Source organism: Dermacentor andersoni, chromosome 10 (genome assembly GCF_023375885.2).
Source record: "Dermacentor andersoni chromosome 10, qqDerAnde1_hic_scaffold, whole genome shotgun sequence".
Classification (NCBI taxonomy): Eukaryota; Metazoa; Arthropoda; class Arachnida; order Ixodida; family Ixodidae; genus Dermacentor; species Dermacentor andersoni.
In genome coordinates, this window is record NC_092823.1 from 69,001,935 (window position 1) to 69,028,797 (window position 26,863).

Here is a 26,863-nt window from a genome sequence, read left to right on the forward strand (position 1 = left end):
TGGATCGCGTGAGGGCCATGTATGCCACGTCGGCAAAGAATGATTTGCCCTGATCCTTCAGCAGCTGTTCCGTGCTATTTGAGAAGAGGTAGGGAAAGTGCTCCGGTAGGGCGGCAGACACAGCGGCTTCTGTGTTAAGTTTCCCAAACTCTCCTTCAATGATAACCGTTGCGATCGGTAAACAGACACTCTCCTCCTCGGCCACTTGCCGTATCCAAGCGCACTCTCCCGTAAAATCATTCGAGGAGACGAAAGACGGGTGGACGACGTCCATAGTTGCTGCAGAGTCCCGAAGTGCTCGGCACTTCTTGCCGTTTACCTTAATTTCCCGCATATATGGCTCCAAGATTCGTATGTTTTTGTTAGTTTCCCGTATTGTTGCAAAAGCAATTTTCTCTGGGCAGCTCGCAGCGATGTGCCCTTGTTTTTTGCAATTGTAGCAAGTTAACGGCTTCCGTTTTTCAAAAGAACGCGTCGTATCGTTTCGCTGCTTGGGACCATCGTTAGCATTCTGAGATGTATTCTGTCCTTCCCTTACAGTTTCTTTGGTAAGGGACTCGTCTTTCCGAAACTCGCGACGCGTGATTTGCTTCCGTTCGTCGGGCTTCCCGGAAAACCCATCTCTCCTATCTGCTTTTTCTGCGCGCACTGCCTTGCTGTGCAAGCTGCGGCGGGTGTAATACTCTTCCGCTAACTCTGCTGCCTTGTTTAGCTTAACCTCCTTTAGCCTATCTTGCAGCCAGAGCCTGACATCCTCATCAATGCAACGGTAGAACTGCTCCAACGCGATGCATTCGACGATTTTGTAGCGGTCGTCGTAAACCTCTTCGCCCTTCAGCCATTCCACCAGGTCGGCTTTTAGACGAAACGCGAAGTCAACATTCGACTCCTTGCCCTTTTTTGCATACCGGAACCTCTGCCGGAAAGCTTCGGGCGACAATTTGTACTTCCGAAGTAGCGCTTCCTTCACATCACTGTAGCTTTCAAACGCCTCTTTCGATAAGCAAGTTATTACGTCTGATGCCTCCCCAGGGAGCAAGGCTAACAGATTCTGTGCCCAGAGGGATCGCTCAATGCTATTCCGTTCGCACACGTGCTCAAATTTCACGAGGTATTTGGCCATATCCTCTCCGACGACAAAGGGTGGAAGTTGATCGCGTATTCTTGGAACGTTAGAAGTTAGACTAGGCGCCGGCGAGCTATTTCGGGTCTCCAACTCTTTCATTTTAAGCTCGTGCTCGCGACGTTCCCTCTCTGCCTGCCACTGCCGACGTTCCTTTTCTGCCTGCCACTCCCGACGTTCCTTTTCTTTCCTTTCCTCCTCGCAACGTTCCTTCTCCCTCTTTTCCTCCTCGCGACGTTCCTTTTCTTTCCTTTCCTCCTCGCAACGTTCCTTCTCCTCCCTTTCCCGACGTTCATTGATATCCGCCCAGGCCTCTTCGGCTTCCTCAGCCGTTACGTCCCCAGTCCTCATGACCTCAAGGATCGCATTCTTTCTTTTGGTTGAGCCCAACTCAATGCCCAACTCCTCACAAATTTGGAGAAGTTCCTTGACCTTGTACTTCTCCATCGTTCACACTGTCCTCCTGCTGTTTACCCTTTTTGAATATACCTGCCGTACGCTACTATAATGCTACTAGTAAGACATATGCAAGTATTTCACACACTGCCCTGTTTACCCCCTCAGCGTCCCCTGGTTTTCAAAACACTCTAACTAGGCTTGAAACACACAAGGTTAACACAATGCAACACCAAATCCTTCCCTGAGCTACTATAACCTGTGTCAGAGAAAGTCTGGTGTTTGAGGTAAACTTCAGGCACTCACCCCGCCGAGGTAGCTGATGCCGGTCAATCCCGTAGCTGCCATCCACTGTTACGACTTTGCACCGCTGCACCACTATTACGACTTTGTGGTCCCGTAGCGCTCGTCACTCGTTTCGTGACAGAGCGTTGGTAGCGAAGACTCCGAGCGAGGCGTCGATGAGAATAACAAAAGGGACTTTATACACTATATACAGGTCATTATACAGGACATGAAGGGATCGGCACTGGGGCCGAGAGCTCACAGCAAACGCGACTGTTCCCGCACGGCAACGTCCGGCGAAACGCGTGACATCTCGCTCCAGTCGAGAGCGGCACTGGCTCCCGGTGGGTCGGCGGATCCGGTTTTTCAGGCGGCGCGCCTCCGCTTATAAGCCCCCAAAACCATTGTCACCCAAACGGCCCAATACAAAGCGAGCACTCGACGGTCGTCCGGGAGGTCCAACCAGCGACCGCGCTGGCCACCTGGTTCAATTGTGGCGGGCGCGGTGACCTTCAGGCAAGGGCCGGAGGTCACCTAGTGGGTGTCTACGGCGTCGGGCTGTCTGGCACTTGGCGACACGTCCGAACAAGTTGCTCGCCGATGCTTCTCCCGCAGGACACCGCTGCCTGACGGCTCAGCATCTTGACTTTTCAAGGGAGAATTTGGGCGCTCGAAAGATACTTTTGCATCTTGCAGATTCGGAATCCGGGCTGGTGGTAATGGCACAACAAGCTGCAGTTTTCGACAAACGAAGGCGCGGTGGGAGTGCCGACAGTTACCGGAAGAGCTCCTCCCCTTCCCCTCAGCAGCACCATCCTCATATCTCTCTAACTCGGTTTCGAGGCAATTTGCCACGCGTTCGCGTGTTCTCGCTCTATTGCTCGCGATAGTTCTGTGTAACAAGTAATTAAACAAATATTATCAGAATTGTCCGACGGCAGTACTTGAACACAGGACCTCTCTAGCACAGAAGCCGGATATCGAGACCATTAAGCCACGGACGCATGCATCGCCAAGCGATGTGGAACGCCCTGATGAATTCGTCCCGGGCATGAGACGCATTGAGACGCTTGGCGCGTTTCGATTTGGCCACCTCGACAAGCTCAATCGTTGCAACTAGTAGCCATTGCGTGTGCTCGTGGCGTCTTCTGCCCTTCGAAGAGTATAGATTGCCCTGAAATTTAAAACGGTAAGGTTTATATTGTCACGTGGTGGTGACGTAGAAGAACACAGTAGCAATACTAAGAACGAGAAAACTAACTTTTATTGGGCGAACTTGTGCCCACAAAACAGGCTACACTTATAGCACAACGAAAGCGGCGAAAACAGTCGGCGATCGTCGGAAATCTGATCAGTGGGTCAAGCGCGTCGGCTTTTATAGAGCAGTCGTCGAATGTTCCAGACTAATCGTTCGGACCCGCGTGCCTTCCACAAAGTTCTACACCATTCGCGTCACGCGATGAACTCAGATAATACAAGGTTCGGCGACAACAGACAGCGGATAGAAGCATCGATAACTTTCCAGAAACTTCGGATACATGCAGGCGCGTCCCGCGCTGTGCGATAACATTTGTTAGGCGGCGAAACGTGGTTACCCGATACAGATAAGTACACGTGTCAATACCCCCCTCTTACAAAGCATCGTCCCGATGCTACAAATATAAGAGCGAAACACAAAAGGACACTTATTAAACATAAGTAACAAACAACGAAAGGAAACAAAGTCCAAAGGTCAGTGACGCGAAGCCCCAAAGTTCATTAACGCTGGTAGTACGGCTTGAGTCGCACAACGTGGACTATTGAGCGGCGCCGCTGTGATAGCGAAATGCCGTCTGGCACGACCTCATAGTCCAGTGCGCCAATACGTCGGATAATCTTGTACGGTCCGAAATAGCGACGCAAAAGCTTCTCGCTCAGTCCTCGTCGGCGTATAGGGGTCGAAACCCAAACACGGTCACCGGGCTGGTACTCGACGAAGCGTCGTCGGAGGTTGTAGTGGTTCTGCTGGTTCTTGATCCGCAGGCGGGCGAGCTGTCGGGCTTCTTCGGCGCGCTGGAGATAGCTAGCGACGTCAACACTCTCTTCGTCAGTGACATGGGGCAGCATGGCGTCGAGCGTCGTCGTCGGGTTCCTGCCGTAAACCAGCTTAAACGGCGTGATCTGTGTTGTTTCTTGCACCGCCGTGTTGTAAGCGAATGTTACATACGGCAGGACCGCGTCCCACGTCTTGTGCTCAACGTCGACGTACATCGCTAGCATGTCGGCGAGGGTCTTATTCAGGCGCTCCGTGAGACCATTCGTTTGCGGATGGTAGGCAGTTGTCCTCCTGTGGCTTGTCTGGCTATATTGCAGAATGGCTTGGGTGAGCTCTGCTGTAAAAGCCGTTCCTCTGTCGGTGATGAGGACTTCTGGGGCGCCATGTCGCAGCAGGATGTTCTCGACGAAAAATTTCGCCACCTCGGCTGCGCTGCCTTTCGGTAGAGCTTTTGTTTCAGCGAAGCGGGTGAGATAGTCCGTCGCCACGACGATCCACTTATTCCCGGATGTTGACGTCGGAAACGGCCCCACCAAATCCATCCCAATCTGCTCGAATGGTCGACGAGGAGGTTCGATCGGCTGTAGTAACCCTGCTGGCCTTGTCGGTGGTGTCTTGCGTCGTTGACAGTCTCGGCATGTCTTGACGTAACGGGCGACGTCGGCGGTCAGACGCGGCCAGTAATACCTTTCATGTATCCTCGACAGCGTCCGGGAGAATCCGAGGTGCCCAGCAGTTGGATCGTCGTGTAAGGCGTGCAGTACTTCTGGACGCAGCGCCGACGGAACAACAAGGTAGTTCTGGTGAGAAGTTTTTCTTCACGAGTAGGTTGTTTTGAAGCGTGAACGAAGATAATCCACGCTTAAATGCCCTAGGGACAACGTCGGTGTGCCCTTCCAAATACTCGACAAGGGCTTTTAGCTCCGGGTCCCGTCGTTGTTGATCGGCGAAGTCTTCCGCGCTTATCATTCCAAGGAAGGCGTCGTCATCCTCGTTATCTTGCGGCGGCGGGTCAATGGGGGCGCGTGATAGGCAATCGGCATCTGAGTGTTTTCGTCCGGACTTGTATTGGGCGAACTTGTGCCCACAAAACAGGCTACACTTATAGCACAACGAAAGCGGCGAACACAGTCGGCGATCGTCGCAAATCTGATCAGCGGGTCAAGCGCGTCGGCTTTTATAGAGCAGTCGTCGAATGTTCCAGAGTAATCGTTCGGACCCGCGTGCCTTCCACAAAGTTCTACACCATTCGCGTGACGCGATGAACTCAGATAATACAAGGTTCGGCGACAACAGACAGCGGATAGAAGCATCGATAACTTTCCAGAAACTTCGGATACATGCAGGCGCGTCCCGCGCTGTGCGATAACATTTGTTAGGCGGCGAAACGTGGTTACCCGATACAGATAAGTACACGTGTCAATATAGAAGAGCTGCGCTCAAATTTCGCATTGCGAAGTAACGTAATCGTCGGCAACTTTTCTTCTCTATCGGACATGAACTGTAGTGCCGTTGTACCGTCTTGCTGGCGCCTTATTTCGGTCTTCATCGAACCCGCGCCCGAGGTACCGCGCAGCTTGCCGAAGAGGAGTGTCGTATTTTAGGAGTGAAGGTAAGCTTTTTGGACGTTTATTGGCGGTAGCGCGGCTTTGCAAAAGAGCCGCTGCGGTCAGAATAGCACGTGGTGTATCGTTAAGAATGGTATTAGCGAATGGGATCGAACGTGGCACACCGCGAGAGCCGGCACTTCGATAAGTGCCGCCAGGTTCGTTGACGGAAAGCTTTTGTGTCGAGCTTGGGTCGCGGAGCTATTTCGACAAAATAGCTAAAAACGCTATTCGCGTCTCGCGCATGTGCAGTGGCGCTGACGCTTTAATATATTTTTTTTGCGGCCCCTATTCGACGACTCACTAATGTGCATGACATGAGTGTATTGCGTGATGTCGTGTTCAGTGCAGGCGCGCTTACTCGATTGATCAAGCGGTGAGCCTTTGCACAGAAGCCGTGACTGTTGCACTGTGTTGCGTGCTGGTTTAACAAACACCCGTTTGTATGCCATTTCTGGTGCCTTCTCTGCGCCGTATCAATGAAAGCGGCCGTAGCGTGCTTTGCGTCGCGTTGTGGAGGAGCGTCGCGTCCTTTCCCGATCGCGATTGCAGGGTAAGCCTCGCGCAAACCCGTCTTCATGACATATCTAGAAGAGTTGATTGTTGGGCTAGTTGGTTTTCCATAATTGAAGTAGTAACTCAGCGATCAATTATGGAAAACCAACATTTCTCGTACATTGGGCAATTCCTTCTCTGTGTACGCTGACTACTTGGCAACCATACCTACCATATCATTTAAAATTTGCACGGTATATCGTAACCACACGTGCGTTGGACCCTGCGCTACAAGCGTATCGTGCTGCGCCAAATCGGTATTTTGCCTGCGCCATGACCTGCGCTGAGAGTTGAAATGGCTCGTTCCACCACTGCACGCGGGAACTTCGAAGTTTTGCAGGATTCTGTTCCTATTTCCGACAATTTGTTCGCAACTTCTCAGCAGTCATATCTGCCCTCGGTGAACTAACTCCTTGGGCTGAGGTCCCGTGACCTGTCGCCGTGGTCCCCAGAATCTGGCGCTGATTTTCCCAACCTTCATCGTTTTTAAACATGCATCCTTGTCTTACGTCGCTTCGACGCTCACGCACCTACCGAAGTTCATACAGGCGCTAGCATTATTGTCTTCGGCGCTGTTCATGCACAACGTAAAGCTGGACGCGCCGAATACGTCGTCGCAAGTGCCAGCCGCAAACTGACAACAGCCGAATCCAATTACAGCGTCACAGAAAGTGAGTGCCTTGCTATTGTGCCGGAACTCGGCAAGTTCTGACCTTATGTCTACGGCCTCCGTTTGGAAGTGGTTATAGACCAAGACTGTCTATGTTGGCTTTCCTCCTAGAAAGACCCGTCCGGCAGTGTGGTTCACAAGGCGCTTCGTATTGAGGTGTATGACGCAAGTACGGTTTTCTAATCCGGCTGCAAGCACTGCGATGCATACGCTCTGTCCAGCTGCCATGTGACCCCCAATAACTGCTTTTCCACCTCTGGCCGTACGCTGTCCTCGAGCAATATCGACACCAACGATTCTGAGCAGCGACGCGACTCCTCGATAGCCCGAATTTCATATTTCATCTCCTGGACGTGCAGTCTTTAGATACGTCACTCCCCTGGCCATCAAGGTTCTCATTTCTCCGTACGTAGTCAGCTCCCTTACAAAGGCACTTACACGGCAGATAGTCGTAAATGAGTTCTCTTCACTGCACCAATCTTGCACTTAGAACTCTGCGTCTCCTCCCACATCATTATCACAGTGCGCACGTACTGGTGTTCTTGAAGTTTACCAGCGCCCACGCCAGCGGTATTAATAGCGTTGCGCGCTTAACTTCGTTCGCAAGTTTGCTCGCTCATGCACGGATGGTCAGCGGCGCAAACTACTACTTCATCGTTCAGCTCGTTTCGTGCAACCTCTCTTCTGTCCCGCTCGCCCATTTGACCGCGTTGGTCCTCTACGGTCCCCTACCACTAACTGTAGCTTGCAACCGTTGGGTTGTCGCGGTGAATGACTTGACGAGATATCCCGAAACAGCCCCATCTACCAGCCGGCACTTCGCACGATATTGCCTTCTTCCTTGTTCGAAACTTTATTCTGCGCCATGGCGCCCCCAGAGAAGTTTTCCGCGGCAGAGGCTGCACATATTTCTGTCTGACGTCATGCAAGTTCTTGCTGAATGCCACATGGTTCCCCGCGCTAACACAGCGTACCATCCCGAAACTAACGGCCTTACAGAGCGTTTCAGTCGCACTCTCGGGGACATGCTCACCGTCTTCATAACATCTAATCCCCTTAACTCGGACAATGTCCTTGCCTTCGTCGGACATGGATAAAACACTGCAACACAGTCTATTACTAGTTTTAAAATGAAGCTTTCTTTGCCTCTTTCTTCGACTTTCCCGATGCTTCTACTGATGCTGTTGCTGTGGTATTGCATGCCACTAGCGCCTTCCACGTCGGGACGTAGTTGTGACGCACGCAACTAGCCGGCCGCGTCTGGGAGTGGTTGAGACGTGGCCATGTCACGAAAACATAAAAGGCATGCGCTGTCTTTGTTTTGTTTCGTGCCATTTGTTTATGAGCTGTCCTTCTAAAAATTCTGAGGAATAACATCGTAATGCAAGAGAAGGTATACGCCACGTGGAACGCCTGCGCGGTTGTGGTTCAGAATGATTATTCAAGCGACGCCCGCGGCGTCAACACCGGATTTTCTGCGACACGGGGCCCTTAGCGCTATCGGATTAGTACATGACAGAAATGTGGCACAAAGACGATGGAAAAAGCTCGTGTCAACATTTGCGCCCCGTCGCATGTGCACAACGCCCTCTGGAAGCCGTAACTAGGCGTCATCATCAGCCTGGCTACGCCCACTGCAGGGCAAAGGCCTCTTCCATAATTCTCCAACTACCCCGGTCATGTACTAATTGTGGCCATGTTGTCCCTGCAATCTTCTTAATCTCATCCGCCCACCTAACTTTCTGCCGCCCTCTGCTACGCTTCCCTTCCCTTGGAATCCACTCTGTAACTCTTAATGACCATCGGTTATCTTGCGTCCTCATTACGTGTCCTGCCCATGCCCATTTCTTTTTCTTGATTTCAACTAAGAACTGTTCTTTTCTTATCCCTTAACGTTACACCTATCATTCTTCTTTCCATAGCTCGTTGGGTCGTCCTCAATTTAAGTAGAACCCTTTTCGTAAGCCTCCAGGTTTCTGCCCCGTACGTGAGTACTGGTAAGACACAGCTGTTATAAACTTTTCTTTTGAGGGATAATGGCAACCTACTGTTCATGATCTGAGAATGCCTGCCAAACGACCCCAGCCCATTCTTATTCTTCTGATTATTACAGTCTCATGATCCGGATCCGCAGTCACTACCTGTCCTAAGTAGATGTATTCCCTCACCACGTCCAGTGCCCAACTACCTATCGTAAACTGCTGTTCTCTTCCAAGACTGTTAAACATTACTTTAGTTTTCTGCAGATTAATTTTTAGACCCACCCTTCGGCTTTGCCTCTCCAGGTCAGTGAGCATGCATTGCATTTGGTCCCCTGAGTTACTAAGCAAGGCAATATCATCAGCGAATCGCAAGTTACTAAGGTATTCTCCATTAACTTTTATCGCCAATTCTTCCCAATCCAGGTCCCTGAATACCCCCTGTAAACACGCTGTGAATAGCATTGGACAGATGGTATCTCCCTGCCTGACGCCTTTCTTTATTGGGATTTTGTTGCTTATGGAGGACTACGGTGGCTGTGGAGCCGCTATAGATATATTTCAATATATTTACATACGGCTCGTCTACACCTTGATTCCACAATGCCTCCATGACTGCTGAGGTTTCGACTGAATCAAACGCTTTCCCGTAATCAATGAAAGCTATATATAAAGGTTGGTTATATTCCGCACATTTTTCTATCACCTGATTGATAGTGTGAATATGGTCTATTGTTGAGTAGCCTTTACGGAATCCTGCCTGGTCTTTTGGTTGACGGAAGCTTAAGGTGTTCCTGATTCTATTTGCAATTACCTTAGTTAATACTTTGTAGGCAACGAACAGTAAGCTGATCGGTCTATAATTTTTCAAGTCTTGGCAGTCCCCTTTCTTATGGATTAGGATTATAGCGTTTTTCCAAGATTCCGGTACGCTTGAAGTCATGAGGCATTGCGTATACAGGGTGGCCAGTTTCTCTAGAACAATCTGCCCACCATCCTTCAACCAAGCTGCTGTTACCTGATCCTCCCCAGCTACCTTCCCCCTTTGCATAGCTCCCAACGCTTTCTTTACTTCTTCCGGCGTTACCTGTGGGATTTCGAATTCCTCTAGACTACTTTCTCTTCGATTATCATCGTGGGCGCCACTGGTACTGTATAAATCTCTATAGAACTCCTCAGCCACTTGAACTATCTCATCCATATTAGTAATGATATTGCCGGCTTTGTCTCTTAACGCATACATCTGATTCTTGCCAATTCCTAGTTTCTTCTTCAGCGCTTTTAGGCTTCCTCCGTTCCTCAGAGGATGTTCAATTCTATCCATATTATAGTTCCTTACGTCAGCTGTCTTACGCTTGTTGATTAACTTTGAAAGTTCTGTCAGTTTTATTCTAGCTGTAGGGTTAGAGGCTTTCATACATTGGCGTTTCTTGATCAGATCTTTCGTCTCCTGCGATAGCTTACTGGTACCTTGTCTAACGGAGTTACCACCGACTTCTATTGCACACTCCTTAATGATGCCCACAAGATTGTCGTTCATTGCTTCAACACTAAGGTCCTCTTCCTTAGTTAAAGCCGAATACCTGTTCTGTAGCTTGATCTGGAATTCCTCTATTTTCCATCTTACCGCTAACTCATTGATCGGCTTCTTATGTACCAGTTTCTTCCGTTCCCTCCTCAGGTCTAGGCGAATTCGAGTTCTTACCATCCTATGGTCACTGCAGCGCACCTTGCTGAGCACGTCCAAGTCTTGTATGATGCCAGGGTTAGCGCGGAGTATGAAGTTTATTTCATTTCTAGTCTCGCGGTTCGGGCTCCTCCACGTCCACTTTCGGCTATCCCGCTTGCGGAAGAAGGTATTCATTATCCGCATATTATTCTGTTCCGCAAGCTCTACTAATAACTCTCCCCTGCTATTCCTAGTGCCTATGCCATATTCCCCCACTGCCTTGTCTCCAGCCTGCTTCTTGCCTACCTTCGCATTGAAGTCGCCCATCAGTATAGTGTATTTTGTTTGGCTTTACCCATCGCCGATTCCACGTCTTCATAGAAGCTTTCGACTTCCTGGTCATCATGTTCATCATCAAACTAGGCGTGACTCCCCACAAACGCAGTGTGGAAGCTGCAGCGCTTGTCTCCGTGCAAACCTGCAACAGCAACGACAGTAGAGGGAGGATGTGGGAAAAATGTTAGCGAGAGAATAGAGAGAGATAGAGAGAGGATACATTTTGTGAGCTACAACGCTACAACGCAGAATGGCGCGCGAAGCTTTTTGCTTTATTTCCTTTATTTCGTTGTGCCTAACTCAGACGGAGCCTGTTCGAAGGCGCTGCTTTATGATGCGGGTGGAAGCACAGCCACGTGGTATTCTACTTATTTCGCGTTTATTCGCCAGTCGGAAAAAAATTGTACGCAATTAGCACGCCGCCAAAGATACCGCAGTTAGATGTCCCTTGGCTGTGCCTACAAATGCCTCATTTGCACTTTGATAATTCGGAGGTACATGTCGAGTTGACATAATTAATTGCAATTCCCTAATTAAATCTCAATAACGATGAAATTAGCGGCAGCTACTCCACTGTACTGGAAACAATATGCACTAGGTTTTCTTCGAGTAACGCGTTGCTGTTTTTATAATATTGGTGCATGATACTTAATTGGGACATCCTGTATATATTTATCACCTCTGCATGCCAGCGACGATGTTTCCATTCCTAATAACTGCTGTAAATAATTAGAAATGTGTTTCTTTTCTCGAGTTGCTCGGCATCGCCGGAGAAGGGCTCTGTCCCCGTACCCCCCCTCCAAAAAACTCCGGAATGGGCTCGGGCCCCAAAGTCTCCCCCGCGCTGTCGCGTCTATGATCATCATCGTTTTCTCTGGTTGGTACCGGCTGACTGGCTCGCGCGGTTGCTTTCAAATGCAAGGGCTTTGATTTCGTACCGGGCGGCGTCTTAGAAGTAGTGGAGCGTCCGTTACTCTTTCGTCCTCTTGCTCTACCGATCACCACTGGGGCTCCGCTCTGGTCGCCGGTCGTGCTCGCCATCAGCAGTCATGACACCAACAAATTTCCGCGAGATCATTAAAGAAGAAATGACGTCCATTACAAGTGTGCCCATGTGCCCAGTCTTCTGCGCCTGTTTGTGTGTCTTCTTATGCAGAGGTTGTTAGGCGGTCTCCGGTACCAGCACCATCTGCACCTGCTGACGTTGTCTGCGTCCAGCTGGCCTCGATACTATGTTCCCAAATGTTCCCAGACTATGTTCCCAAATGCGACGCCTACGTTCCGGAGCCCTATATAGCCTCGTTACCTCGCTCGCCCTCACCTCCGCTGTCTCAAGGCATGTCTAGGTCTTCTCGCTCACCCCGTCGTCGTTCTCCGTCACCGTTTTGCCGTACTTCGTCTCCCCTGCGTCCTGCCTCCTATTCTCTCACCAACCATTCGGAAAACTATAGAGGCTGCAGTTTTTGGAGGAAAAACTGCTTGTTCGCGAGTTGTCACGATTCCTCCTGCTCGACCGGCCACTTTGCTTAGTTTATGTGGAAAGCGTTTCCGTCGACGTGCTTATAAACACCGGTACCGCCACCTCTGTTATTGGTTGCGAACTATGGTTCCGTCTCCGAAAAGTGCAAACACCTTATGTTGGCCCCGTCTTATGTCGCGAGAGTGATAGCCGATTTATCCGACTGTACAGTGTACCGCTCGTGTCCCTATTGACTGAATTCGCCAGCAACTCCCCCTTACTGTGCTTTCGTCGCGCGCTCATTCGATCATTTTAGGTTTGGATTTATTCTCTGCTGCGCCTGCTGTCATTTCGAGCGGACAACTGCTTCAACATATTACGGACACCGAGCTCCTTGATGCTGCTGATTCCTCGCCACCCCACCTTTTCACAGCGGCAGATTTTGTCCTTTCACCCGGCCATGCACGTACTCTTACCCTTAGATCAAGAGACAATATAGACGGCGACGCAGTCATTTCCCCTTATCAACGCGGTATTTTTCAGGGAATCGCCATTGCTTTTTGTCTAGTGTGTGGTTCACGCGGCTGCGCCAGTCTGACTGCTTAATACATAACGCCAGAGCCACTTGTACTACCGGAGGAGTCCACTGTGGCCATCTTTATCGACGCCGAGCCATCATATGTTGTCACTGCTTCACCTGTTTCGGCCCCCGCACTCCTGAAACTGTACCACGCGTCTGAAGAGCAAGTCGTGGCCCACGCGAGCCGCAATGTTTCTGCTGCTGAGCGATATTATATCGTCACTGAACAGGAATGCTTCGCCATCGTATGGTCCGTACAAAAGTTTCGCCCCTATTTATATGCCCACTATTTCACAATTGTGACTGAACATCATGCTCTGTGTTGGTTATCCTCCCTGAAAAATTCGTCTTGAGGCCTCGGCCGTTGGGTGCTGCGTCTACAAGAGTTCTACTACACTGTCACATATAAATCTGGCAGGCAGCGACAAAGACGCTGACGCTTTTTCTCACTGGCCGCTGTCGCCAAGTGCCCGTGTTTCACCTTCCATCTGTTCGACACTGCAAAGTCAACCGACCAAGAGAATGACTATTAGTCCGATAATGTTCGTTACCTCGGTAGGCATTCTTTCCTAAAGGGACATCGGCTCCCTCCAATGTGCAGGGCAGATACATACAGGCCCACCATTATCGACCGGCGCACTGGCCTATCCCGCCCTCCCAACAGCCCTTTAAGAGAACAATTCGCACGTTTTAAATTACTTCGTTAAGTTCACCACCAAGCCGGTAACTTCGAGTACAAGTTTTGCAAGCATTTCGCGACGACGCCACGGCTGGCCACTTAAGTTTTCACAAAACGTACGATCGCTTTAACACTCGCTGTTTCTGGCCTGGCCTGTACACTAGTGTAGCCAAGTACGTCGGTTCCTGTACGTCATGCGAAAGGTGAACACGTTCCACATCTCTTCCCACCGGCCCTTTAGAACCATTGTCGTGCCCGTTCGTGCCCTTCGAATTGGTGGGACCCCTTACAGTACAAACCCCTTCCGCTTACACGCGCGGGTCACGGCTGGATTGTCTCCGCCGTGGAAAATGTGGCTTGCTACGCAGAGACGGCAGCTTTTCCTTCTGGCGCTGCCTCTGAATTCACCGAGTTTCTTCTGCACGCCATTATCTTGCGCCACCGTGCGCCTCGTGGTCTTCTGAGTGACCGTGGCAAGGCAACTCTTTTTATGTACCTGCTGAAGTCCTACAGGCCTCTAACACCATCCATAAGACTACATCAGCGTATCATCCTGAAAAAAATTCGTCTTGCCGAGCGTTTCCATCGAACTTTGTCCGACATGATCTCCATGTATGTTAAACCTGACCACAAAATCTGGGACACTATACTTCCTTTCGGGACGTTTGCTTATAATTCTGCTGTTCATCTAACAAGAAACTATAGCTCCTTTTTGCTCGTGTATGGCCGTGCACCGTCTTTTGTTTTGGACACCACCTTTGTCCCTATGCCTCCTGTTCCATCCACATCCCTTGCCGAAGAGTTCGCCGCCCGCTTCGCCCACTGTCATAAAACTGCACTCGCCATCACTGCGACCATTCGGGACAAGGGGAAACTCCGTTGTGATGCGACGTGTCATGTCATTTCGTTCCGCCCAGGCGAGAAATTCCTCCTGTGGACACACGTTTGAGTACCGGGGCTACGTGAAAAATTCCCTTCAATGATATCTCCGCTCGCACACGATGCTTGAAAGAGCATCTGCTGTAAACTGGCGCGTTGCTCCTGTGAGCTCGGCTGCGCGCCGCCGTTGCCGCAGCGTCAAAAGCGTTCTCGTCTCAAGCCTGAAGCCGTTTATCGGCGTTGCTACCGTCTTTGACTTGCTGCTGTGCCGACCGCTTCCGTGAAGACGGTAAGTTAGTGTGTAAAAACTGTTTAGTCCATAATAGATATACCCATCCTCACAGTCATCATCATCGTTTTGTCTGTTTGCTACTGGCTCACTGGCTCGAGTAGTTGCTTGAAATACAAGGGCTCTGCGGTACTACCGGGCTTCGTCTTACACTATAAACATACATATATATACATACACATATACATACACACCGTATGTATATGTACATATATATATACACACATATATATACACATACACACACATATATATATACGTACATACACACACATATGTATATATATACATACATACACACACACATATGTATATATATACATACACACACACATATGTATATATATACATACACACACACATATGTATATATATACATACACACACACATATGTATATATATACATACACACACACATATGTATATATATACATACACACACACATATGTATATATATACATACACACACACATATGTATATATATACATACACACACACATATGTATATATATACATACACACACACATATGTATATATATACATACACACACACATATATATATATATACATACACACACACATATATATATATATAGACATACACACACACACACACATATATACATACATACACGTACATATACATGTATACATGTATATATAGATACATACACACACACACACACATATATATATATATATATATATATATATATATATATATATATATATATATATATATATATATATATATATATAGACTACCACGAGACAGTGAAGGGGCTGCTACTGTCGGTAGGACGACGACCACAGCGACGAAGTGGCCAGAAGTTCAAGTGCACATTCCTTGGTTAATCTCTCAGGGTGTGTATAAGTTTGGCAGTTCGGCAGCAGTGCATCTTGAGCATACAACTAAAATCTATCTGCTTTGCGGCTGATCGCTTTCGTCGCTGGATTTGCCGCACGTGGAACAGTGGGGTGACGCCTACAAGATTGGGGAGCTTCATCGCCCTGGCCTTGTATCGCCTATCTGACACCCACGTGGTTCCCTGGGCGCCTTCTCTACCACAAGAGGGCAGCAGGACAGCACGGCTGGTTTAAAAAGCGGCGGATCGACGACAAAGCTTGCAGTTCGGCAGCAGTGCATCTTGAGCACACAACTAAAATCTATCTGCTTTGCAGGTGAGCGCTATACATTTTCGATTTCCTCCCGCTCAAATTTATGCACTGCTGCCGAACTGCATCTTAAACATTCTAGACTCTACAAGCGTGAAAAAGTGTCATAGTCCAGAAGCCTCATGTCAAAAAAAGCTGTGGACGAATTGCGCGCTGAGATAATTGATGAACTCAGAGAGATAAAAAAAAGTCTAGAGGATCTAAAAGAACTGAAACAGGAAATTAAGGACTTAGGAGCATTGAAAAAAGTAATCGATGCCATTGTAACAGAAAACAAGGTACTTAAAGTGCAAAATGCTAAGCTGACGCGAAAACTAGAGGAGCTTGAAACGTACCAGCGTTCCAACAACTTGGAAATCAAGGGTGTTCCTGTTGATGCTGAGCCAATAGCTATTATAAAGAAGATTGGCGAACTTGTTGCAGAGGAAGTGCAAGATTCCGATATTGATGCATGCCATAAAGTACCGACAGCGAAACACAATGAACAAAACATAATTGTTCGATTTGTGCGCCGTTTCAAAAGGAACAGTTTTCTTGCTAAATCGCGAAAGGAAAATTTAATGCCAGAATGCTTGGCTTTGGTGAGAATCGTCCTATATTCATTAATGAGCATTTGATGAGACAAGGTAAACAATTACTAAGTGCTGCGAAACAAAGGAAGAATGAGGTTGGTTGGAAATATGTCTGGACCACTGGGGGGAAAGTAATGGCGAGGCGCAATGAAACATCTCCTATTCTGCATATTTTCAGCACTGAAGATATCAGCAAGATGATAACCTAATATTTAGCTTTATTTCGTCAGAATAATTCTTGTTGGTTTAAGTCCAGATATGGCTTCAGTCGATAAATCTTTATATCATGATTACATTTCATTTGCAAATATATCTGCGGGTTTGCAAAAACATATTTCAATCTTTCATTTAAACGTCCAAAGCATAAAAAATAAACAAGATAGAATTGAAGAATTGTTTCAACACACCAAGACTAATCCCGATGTTCTTCTTTTTACTGAAACGTGGATATCTGATAAGGACTGCCCGATACAGTTCGAAAACTACAGGCATCACATACTAAACCGTACCTACGCAAGAGATGGTGGTCTAGCAGCATATGTACGAAATGATCTAAACTCTGAGAAAATTGCAGATTTCTCCCTAATTAATCTCAACGTTGAATGCCTCACTATTCGTCTTCAAGCAGCAACATTTTCAGTAGTCTACAGACCACCCTGTGGGAACAAAAAAGATTTCTTTTCCTTTGTGAATAAACTGCTAGCTTATCTCAGCAGCACCGGCAAAATGTTTGCCATACTAGGTGATACGAACATAGATATGATGGCTCAAAATACAATAACACGAGAATATAATCACCTGCTTTACTCTTACGCATGCTCGAATATTATAACCTTGCCAACACGAGTTACAGCACATAGCCAAACCTTATTAGATGTCTGTATCACTAATGTACATGATTCCACTGTGACTGCTGGTGTCATGTCCTCTGATATAAGCGATCATCTTCCAATTTTTTGCTTTCTGCCTTGTTCGCAGAAATGCAAGCATAATGCGCCTGTATATTCCTACCGTCTCATAGATACAACGACGCTAGCCTATTTTCGCTCTCTTATTCGGGAAAAAAACTGGGAATCTGAACTAATTGAAAGTGACCCAAATAAGGCATACAATTCATTTTTCGATAAACTAATCACTTGCTACGACATAGCCTTCCCACAACATAGTGCTACAAAACGACCCAAAAAAATTAGAAAGCCGTGGATAGATGTAGAGCTTTTTTTACAAAAATCAAAAACAAAAATAAAATGTACCATACATTCCTTAGAACTAGAGACATGAATGAATTAGCCAAATTTAAGGAGTACCGTAACCAAGTAAATTCAGAATTAAAAAAGGCAAAAGAAACATATTATGAGAAGGTGTTCTCGCGCATATATACGAATCCAAGAAAAGTTTGGCTGGAAATTAAGAAAATATCTGGAAGAAAGGCTAGCCCTCAAGAGCTACAAATAGCTTCGGTTAACGGCACTCTTTCAGGTGAAGAAGCCGTCTCTATCCGTTCAATGCTGCAGCAACATTTCTGCAGCAGATCCAGAAGAGATAGGGCATACTATGAAACCGTCTCTGCAAAATTCTTTAATGCTATTTCCGGTGACACCAACTCAGGTAGAAAGCGTGATCAAAAACTTTAAGTCACACAGTGCTGCAGGTTTCGACGGTATCATGGCATCTCCTATAATATATGTGTCTGACATCATCTCTAATGTTTTAGCTCATATTATTAATAAAATGTTTGAGTCCGGAATTTTTCCTAGCAAACTTAAAATAGCCAGAGTCTGCCCGGTTCATAAAGGCGGTGCTGATCATAGTGTAAACAACTTCCGACCCATATCTATACTACCTCTTTTTTCAAAACTTTTTGAAACTGTTCTCAACACTCGACTAGAAGGTTTCTTAAGGAAATATTCTATTATTAGTACGGCGCAGTACGGATTCCAAAAAAATAAATCATGTGAGGATGCGCTCCTAAATATAAAACATCAAATACTGCAAAATATGGAAAACCGTTTATACACGGTAGGCTTATTTCTGGACCTGCGTAAGTCTTTTGACAGCGTAAATCATGGTATACTTCTGTGCAAACTTTATGACTACGGTATACGTGGTACAGCATTAGAGTTAATGAAAAGTTACTTAACGGATCGTTACCAGTTTGTTTCATATAATCAGGCCACTTCCTCACTTCTCAAAATACAGACTGGCGTGCCACAGGGATCCATCCTTGGTCCTATATTATTTAATCTATATATCAATGACCTTCCTAACATTTCTTCCTCACCTAATATCATCATGTACGCAGACGATACTAATCTTTTCTTTGCAAATTCTTCCTTGCAATGCATACAAAAAGAAATAAATGATTATTTAAATTTATTATCTGAATGGCTGTACATCAACAAACTACTATTGAATGTCAACAAAACCAAATATATAATATTTAGACCAATAAACAAGCCATTGCCTGTTAATATAACTGTTTTATTTCAAGCAAGGAGGCTAGAACAAGTAACAACGCAAAAGTTTTTGGGGGTATGGTTCCAAGAAAACCTCTCCTGGGACATTCATGTCAATAAGCTTTCCAATGATCTTAGCAAAGTAGTAGGCTGTATATATAAAATAGGTGATCTAATACCTTTATGGCTAAAGAAAGCAATATACTACGCCCTTTTTTACTCGAAGCTAACTTATTGTGTCTTGATCTGGGGAACAACTACAACAAAAAACTATGATAAGTTATTAAGCTTGCAAAAACGAGTAGTCCGAATTTTTGAAAACTACCATGGTAGGCCGCGTGACTTACCCACACACAATCTCTTCGTCAAACATTTATTGATCCGAGCAAATCGAGTGTCTTACTATAGATTACTCTTACATATAAAAAAACACAGGCTCCATGTTGTCAGCATACCCACTTTTCTTCGATACCCATTACGTTATCAAATCAAGAAAATACCATTCACGCGTATTAACTACGGACGTCAGGATATAAACTATCAAATACCAAGGCTACTAAACATTGTTGAGCAAAAAATTGATTTCTGTGCGCCAAATTTTAAGCAATGTATAAAAAACCTACTCATACACTATCAAATTATTTACACATAAATTGCTCTCGCACTAAATTGTTTTTTATGCACTATATATGTATTCCTTAATCTGCGCGGTAATGTGATTGCACAAACAAAAATTGAAGCATAAATGTCTTTTTCACATAGTCATTGTATAATGTACACATTATCTTGTTTATTTGTATTTTCTACATCATACTTGCTTGTTTCTTGTTATATTTGCTTTTTTAGTAGATGGAATCATCATGTAAGCCGAACGCACTTAGGAGCAAGAGCCCCTGTCAGGCCAAATGGTCTTTAGCTCTTGCTTCCTCTTTCTGTAGTGAAGAAAGGAAATAAACTTCAAACTCCATGTTATGGGGTCATCATCATCATTACACGAGAGCTGGACAAGTAAAGTTGAGAAACGCGTGGCCGTGATTTCGGCATCTAGCCAATCGTAATCATCGTGAACGTTATAACTTACCTCGCCTTACTTTTTACTTTAGGTTTGTCCCTCTCCCCCTTTGCTTTAAACATTAACCACCGGCTTCCTGTTCAATATCTCGTAGTGGGTATGAGCCTGTGTTCGGCAGACGAGGCGAGTGACATCCTGGTGGAGTATCCAGAAGGCAGGGTTCCTCGGGGGCCGCGGCGCCGGCTCCGACATCAACCGGGCCTCCCGGACGCCGTGGACCTCAAGCCGGCGCGCCTTGTTGTTAGGGCTCCGGCGGGCCTAAGGTTAGTACAAGGCTGAACGCTTCGTGTGCGCTGGTGGGGAGCTCATGTGGCGTCACTGACAAGCAGGCGGCGGGGACATTTCCTTTCTTTGTTGTTCCGTTCTTCTCCTTTGATTGCAAGTGATGGTAATGTATAAGAGGATGACCGTATCGTCTGCGGGCCAGAGGGCTACCCTCTGGTGCGGCCCCATTGCCCGTAGCATCCACGGGTGTAATTGTTCCTTCGCTGTAGAACCAGTAGTGTTCATATGGCCTTGGTACCTACCAACGAAGGAGTTATTCGTATGAAGAACCCCAAGGCTATCCAATAAGAATTTCAGGCATCTCATCCGACTTCCTGCAAATAACCAAGGTCCATCAGTTTGGACGTGGAGGATCCTGTGCTGTTAACAAAACCAGGCCTGTGTGTCTACTGGAATGCACTAATTTTGCCACGCTGCAGACTGCGCCTTTATCCTTCCTCGCCTAGCTTGCTGCAAAGGCGTAGTCAAGGGTGTTGACAGAAGCTCAAGTCTACCAGAATGCCTTGAGATATTTTCTGCGGCAAGTGTGGCTTTTGTACACTGCCATACCCAGATTATAGACAATAGGAGGTTCCCTACAGGAACAGTCGTATCAGCACTTGCAGGGACGGCTTGTCGATAAGAGATGATGGTTTGGCGATTAATCTGTGGAGTTGAAGCATTAGCTCAAGGACCATTACAATGGCTCAAGTGCTGGCGGTAAGGACAGCGCTAATGGCTGTTGGTCAAGTGCTCGATGCCGTTTATGCAGGGAAGGCCACATTGCCAACGATTGTACGTGTAAGGCTCAGTCGAGGTGTTTGTGCAATGCAAATCAGGCTGCCGACAACTCCAACTGCCCTGAGAGATCAAAAGAGATTCAGGGGATCGAAATGATTGAAAGGAGGCTTTTCTCTTGTCGAAAAGCTCACGCAGAAGTTCAGAACAAGATGCAGAGATATGCTGTTGTAAAAGCGCGTCAGTCACTCGCCATTCAATGAAGTTCCCAGACAATTGTAACAGTTATAGAGTAAGCGATGAAAGAGCATTAGAAAAGATTCAACTAAACCTATCTGGCTCTTTCGCTAAAGTAAAATCCAGGCAACTGTGTGGTATGTCTCAGACAATAATGAACAGTGTGCGAAATTTGCCCGCTTTATTTACCAAGTCACCTGAGTGTCAGACAGATCTTCCCTCTATTATTGTGAATTTTACAATATCGTGGTCTTCACATCACGCTCATCATGAATACTATTCTGATAAAGACTGTCTAGGCAATCTAGATGCGTATATGGACACTCGAGTTGTTAAACGGGCACGATAGCTTAAGAGCAAACTGCCGAATACTCCGAACTCGGAAACAAATAAAAGTGCGGGAAAGAACCTGTTACGAGGACTGACTTTCTGAAAGACAGCATTCTGGACCAAGTAGTTGCGGCTGATTATCCACCGTCCATGAAGGCTGCCGAAGTTTACGCCAGTGGAACTGCTGTTAAATACTTTCTACACCTTCCAATTTCATCCATTTAATCTCTCAACAATCTCCAGGCGTTATGTATTAAAAAGAAACTCGTTCATCCCCTGATCACGACTTTCATATAAAGAACGTACTACAGATGTTATCGATTGGATAGACCTCTCCCATGTGGTGCATAAGCTTCTTCCATTTCTTCTGAGTTCTGTTATGAAGCAGGAACTTCACATCATACTCTATCGTCCCAACGTGAAACAATAATATTAGAAATAACTATTGCAGTTTGCTCCCCGCACTCTATATTCTTTTCCGCTTGGGTGCAAGAAGTACGATCACTTGGCGTCACAGTGGCCTATTGCAAAAAGAGCATATTGTTTGCGGGTTACTTCAACTTATATGTTCTGTCATGGGGCTTGCGCACTGACCTATCGGGAGGCGTTTATGGGATCAGAATAATCTTAACAATTTTACGTGTTTTATTACTAAAGTAGCCACTTCCGTGCTTTCTCAGTCGTGACCTGCGATTTGACGCATGCTAGCTCAAGCGCTTGCACATTTTCGTGGGCTGTGGTCGATGCCGCCACTAGTAGTCACCACCGCCTGATTGTCACAGTTATTACCAACACGCCCCCCCCCCCCCCCCTCGGATTTGTTTAAACAGGCGTGTGCACAAATTTGTGGGCTATTGGAATTTTTAAAATAATATAGTCAACATTGTCTTCTGTGAGAGGTATGGAAAGAAATAATAAAGGGATGATCCTATGTGAAATAATGAAATATACTCATAAAAATCAGGGTTTACGTGGTAATGCGTACTGACTGTCCATGGCGGAATAGTGATTGCGCACGAGACTATTGACGCCGAGAAGCTTTATGGAAGAAACTTAGCTTCAATCGGCGAACTATTTATTAGAGTGTTTATAAGTATGTTGTTTCTATGATTAAAAGGACAATGTCATTAGCGAAGAGAAGTTATGATAAAAACGCTATAATTTTTTTCCAAAAGGGAGTAATAAGATGCACTATTTTGGATTCTCCGCCCTCACGTGGCAATTTCTGAACTCATTATTTATTTCGTGTACCCTCAGGGCCAGAGGCATTAAAGAGGGGAGTAGTTACATCAAATACAGAAAATAAAAGTACAATGCAGCGAAACGGTGAACAGTACAGAAATAGATGGTTCTCGGTTATACAATGTTATCTGAGTGTTCCTGGAGTGCTGGTCAATAAAATTAATTACGGTGCATGCAGTTCAGTAATACAGTGTTCCGGTAATACAGGAACAGTGATACAATTGGTAGTACAAAAACACGAATGAAATGCTCCTGTTTATACAATGTTATCTAATACTGCCATGAAGTGCTGATGGTCAACAATAGTAGCGGTTGAGGCTGGTAGGCGATTCTACTCGGCAGATGTACGCGGAAGGAATGAATGAGACATGACATTGGTTTGGCATAATGAAATTCCAACTTTGTTATTGTGATCTAACCTTGATGAAATGTATTCAGGAGGGGAGATAAGTTCATCGCGAAGTGAAGGATGATGAAATATGAAAAAGTGAAAGCCTAAGGCCTTTACGGCGAGAGGCTAAAGATGGCAAATCAAGGTTTAATTTCATTACAGAAGTGCTGGCAGTTCGGTTATAATTAGAAAAAACGAAACGGGCAAAGTTATTTTGTACCATTTCTAAAGAGTGAATTATGTTTTTCTGAAAGGGATCCCAAACTGCTCCGGCGTACTCAAGTTTTGAGCGGACTAGCGACTTGTATAACATTAATTTTAGGGAAGACGGTGCCTTAGTGAAATTGCGTTTTAGGTATCCCAGCATGCGGTTAGCATTTTTAATTACGTAAGAAGCGTGCATGGACCACGAGAGGTTTCTAGTAATATGGACACCAAGATATTTGTAGGAGGAAATAGGGTCTAAGGGGAGATTATTAACGCAGTACGAAGGAAGCTGGTTAGAAGTTCTGGACACGCTCATAAATTTACATTTTTTAATATTTAATTCCATTGACCATGATTGGCACCAAGTAGGAATAGCGTTAAGGTCGGATTGAAGAGAAGATATATCAGTGTCATATATTATTTCCCTGAAGATTACGCAATCATCGGCGAATAAGTGAATGTTAGAGGAAACACAAGAGGGTAGATCATTTGTGTAAGTTAAAAAAAGGAGGGGACCAAGTACCGACCCTTGAGGTACGCCGGACTGCACTCTGCTCGGTTGAGAGTTTGAGTCATCAGCAAAGACAAACTGAACGGTTAGAAAGAAAGCACTCAAGCCATGCAAGCAGTCTGGGATCAATGTTAATTCGATGCAGCTTAAACAATAGAAGGTTATGGCACACTTTGTCAAACGCTTTCGAAAAGTCTAAAAATATACAGTCGGCAGTTGAACAGCGGTCAAGAATGACGTTTAGCGTATGCGTAAATAAAACTACAGGTTTTCCCGCTCAATTTAATCCAAGCACCAGTCAATTTAATCCGAGCGCCAGTCAATTTAGCGCAAGTGCCAGTGATTTTAATCCGAGCGCCACTCAATTCAATCCAAACGCCACTCAATTTAATCCAAACGCCAGCCGAAATAATCCAAACGCCAGTGAATTTAATCCAGGCACAACGGAATTCAAGAACCTCTGGATTTCAAAACTTCTGAAAATTTGCGAACATATTGTGAGTTAACACCTTGAACATGAAAGAGCGGGGAGGTAGACCAGTAGCTATCCTGCCACGGGACTAACGACCACTTTTGGAGGTTTTGAAGCGAAAAGTTTCACTACGCTAGTCAACACCGTGCATCGCGCGAGCCGGCGCATGTCGGAATTGGCTCCGTAGGCATGTTCGTAGTCGAATTGGCTCCGTAGGCATGTTCGTAGTCGAATTGGCTCCGTAGGCATGTTCGTAGTCGAATTGGCTCCGTAGGCATGTTCGTAGTCGAATTGGCTCCGTGAGCGTGTTCGTAGTCGAATTGGCTCCGTGAGCGTGTTCGTAGTCGAATTGGCTCCGTGAGCGTGTTCGTAGTCGAATTGGCTCCGTGAGCGTGTTCGGAGTCGAATTGGCTCCGTGAGCGTGTTCGGAGTCGAATTGGCTCCGTGAGCGTGTTCGGAGTCGAATTGGCTCCGTGAGCGTGTTCGGAGTCGAATTGGCTCCGTGAGCGTGTTCGGAGTCGGCGCAGGTGGCCACTGCCGCGCGCTATGCATCATCGTTTCACGTTCATCGCAAGCGCGTGTTTATCACAGAGGCCGACTATATAACCGCTTGCCAGAGAATAGGCGTGCGCATTCAACATGGAAGGAGAAGAGAGTGATACTACCGATACAGAGATCTGTGTTTATGGCTGTACAGAAATCGCAAGACACTGTGCCCAACAATGATGAGTAAAGAAGTTTAATAATCCTGCATAACTTATGGTATATATCATTGATAAGCAATTTGCATAACTACACATAGCACACGTGTAGCATAACCATAAGCTAACCAAAGCATATCCATAAGTGAAACCGTAAGCATAACCATAGGCTAAATCATAAAGCATAATCATAAGCTAAACCGTAAGCATATTCATAACTTAAGCCATAAGCATATCCATAAGTAAAACCGTAGGCATATCCATAGGCTAAATCATAAAGCATAACCATAAACTAAACCGTAAGCATAACCATAGGCTAAATCTTAAAGCACAACCATAAGCTAAACCATAAGCATCACCGAACCTTTTCGATTCGAGATATCCAGGCTTAACCTTAGCTAAGCCCCAGCCAATTTTCTTGTTTTCTACTTCGTTATGAGAACGACACAGAAGTTGAACATGCTCCAAATTAATTGAGAGGAAACGTCAGCATGAGTACGTCGAGTTAATGGTACGCATGCGATTTGGTCATGACTATCAAACGAAACAATAAAGGTTGATTCGATGATAATCACTTGACGCGTTTGCACAAATTATTAGGCTGATGAAGAAAAATTACTCTTAACTTTTTCTCTACGACATCAAAGCACTTTGATGCTCTGAAGTCTAGCTTTTCCAAAACCCACCTAGCTTCTTGCGAGCCCATAGTATATACGGATGGTCTTACCTTTGCCTAGCCAGTGGCATATGGCAAAGACCGTGAGCGAAACTGTGATACTCAAACGGGAAAATTCATTGTGGCCATTCGAAGGGCTTCTTAAAGTCGAAACACGAAAGTGGCAGGCTTATGGCGGTCGCGAGAGTAAGCTTTCCCGCAGTTCAAGATTCGCCACTTTTGTCAGCCATCGATGAAGCTCAGCAACGCCTGGCCTTTGCTTCACAAGCGCGCATCCAGCGGACACACACAGTGAACAGAATTATACAGGAATATTGGCAAGAAGAGAGCATCCCATACGATGGACCGGACTAATGTCCACAAGCAATGGCTGAGAGAGATGACGATAAGCAAGGTCATATATACAAATTAAGCTCTCCCTGAAAGGAATAATGTACGCAGAAGCACGTCAAAGCAAAACAAATGCAACCGTTCTCGGCATTTATCATTTACCCTGTTATTAGTACGGCCCTCTTTAAGTGAAGGAAAACAAAACACAAATTGTAGTGCACGCAGGTACGCTTGCTTCTCAAGAGGCGTGATGCTTTTTTTTAAAATTATTGTAAAGCCGTTCTTGCCGATTGCATTTTGAGCAATTATGTGTCCAATCCAGTCTTTTTGGGCGTTTCGTCGTTTGTTGCCGCCCTCTTTATTCATTCACATCACTCGCCTTTTCAAGAAATTTGTTAGAACAGCAAACCGTCAAATGGGCCGCCTTTCTCTGAACGTATCAGACCTGCGAAAACGTTCTGTACGCATCACAGCTACCATACGCATTGTAAAGCACCGTGAACGCCCTCTTCACCTCATAGCGTATTGCCGAAGTTTACATATATGCGACGTACAGGAAATGTGATGTGATTTGTCATCTCCAGGGACTGAACCATATGAGATCCTACACAGCATAATCTAATTACGTTGCTAACGACTTTTGAAGAGATGCCGTTACAGTGAAGAATTGTATATACCCGCCAAACAGAAGTGTGCAAAATCACTATTTGTTGCTAATGACTCGCTGATGTTCTTTCTATTCTTCAATATATTGCTGGTTTATTGAAACTTTACTCAATTGCAGCGCGTACAAGCAGACGCTGTAATGGTAAAAAATAACTGACATTTACTACTGGCTCAAACTTCTCATTTCATAATTGTCATAACTTAATCACCTTTTGAACATCTTTTCATTTTATGTCCATGAAGCTGTGATTTGTGAGTAGTCGAGAAAATTAAAGT

At 46.0% G+C, this 26,863-nt stretch overlaps 1 protein-coding gene across 3 annotated transcripts in view; it reads left to right on the top strand.

Annotated features, from left to right (window-relative positions):
* The first annotated feature begins 5,203 nt into the window (after nucleotides 1–5,203).
* LOC126544016 (uncharacterized) overlaps nucleotides 5,204–26,863 on the top strand; it is a 169,015-nt gene continuing 147,355 nt past the window's right edge. For 2 of the 3 annotated variants that reach the window (XM_055062447.2, XM_055062448.2), the window contains exons 1-2: nucleotides 5,207–5,451; nucleotides 19,917–20,085. In XM_055062447.2, the coding sequence (XP_054918422.1) occupies nucleotides 19,922–20,085 (164 nt within the window). In that variant the 5' untranslated portion in view covers nucleotides 5,207–5,451; nucleotides 19,917–19,921. Of the gene's footprint in view, nucleotides 5,452–19,916; nucleotides 20,086–26,863 lie in introns of all 3 variants that reach the window. The other variant, XM_050191192.3, reaches the window with a different exon arrangement.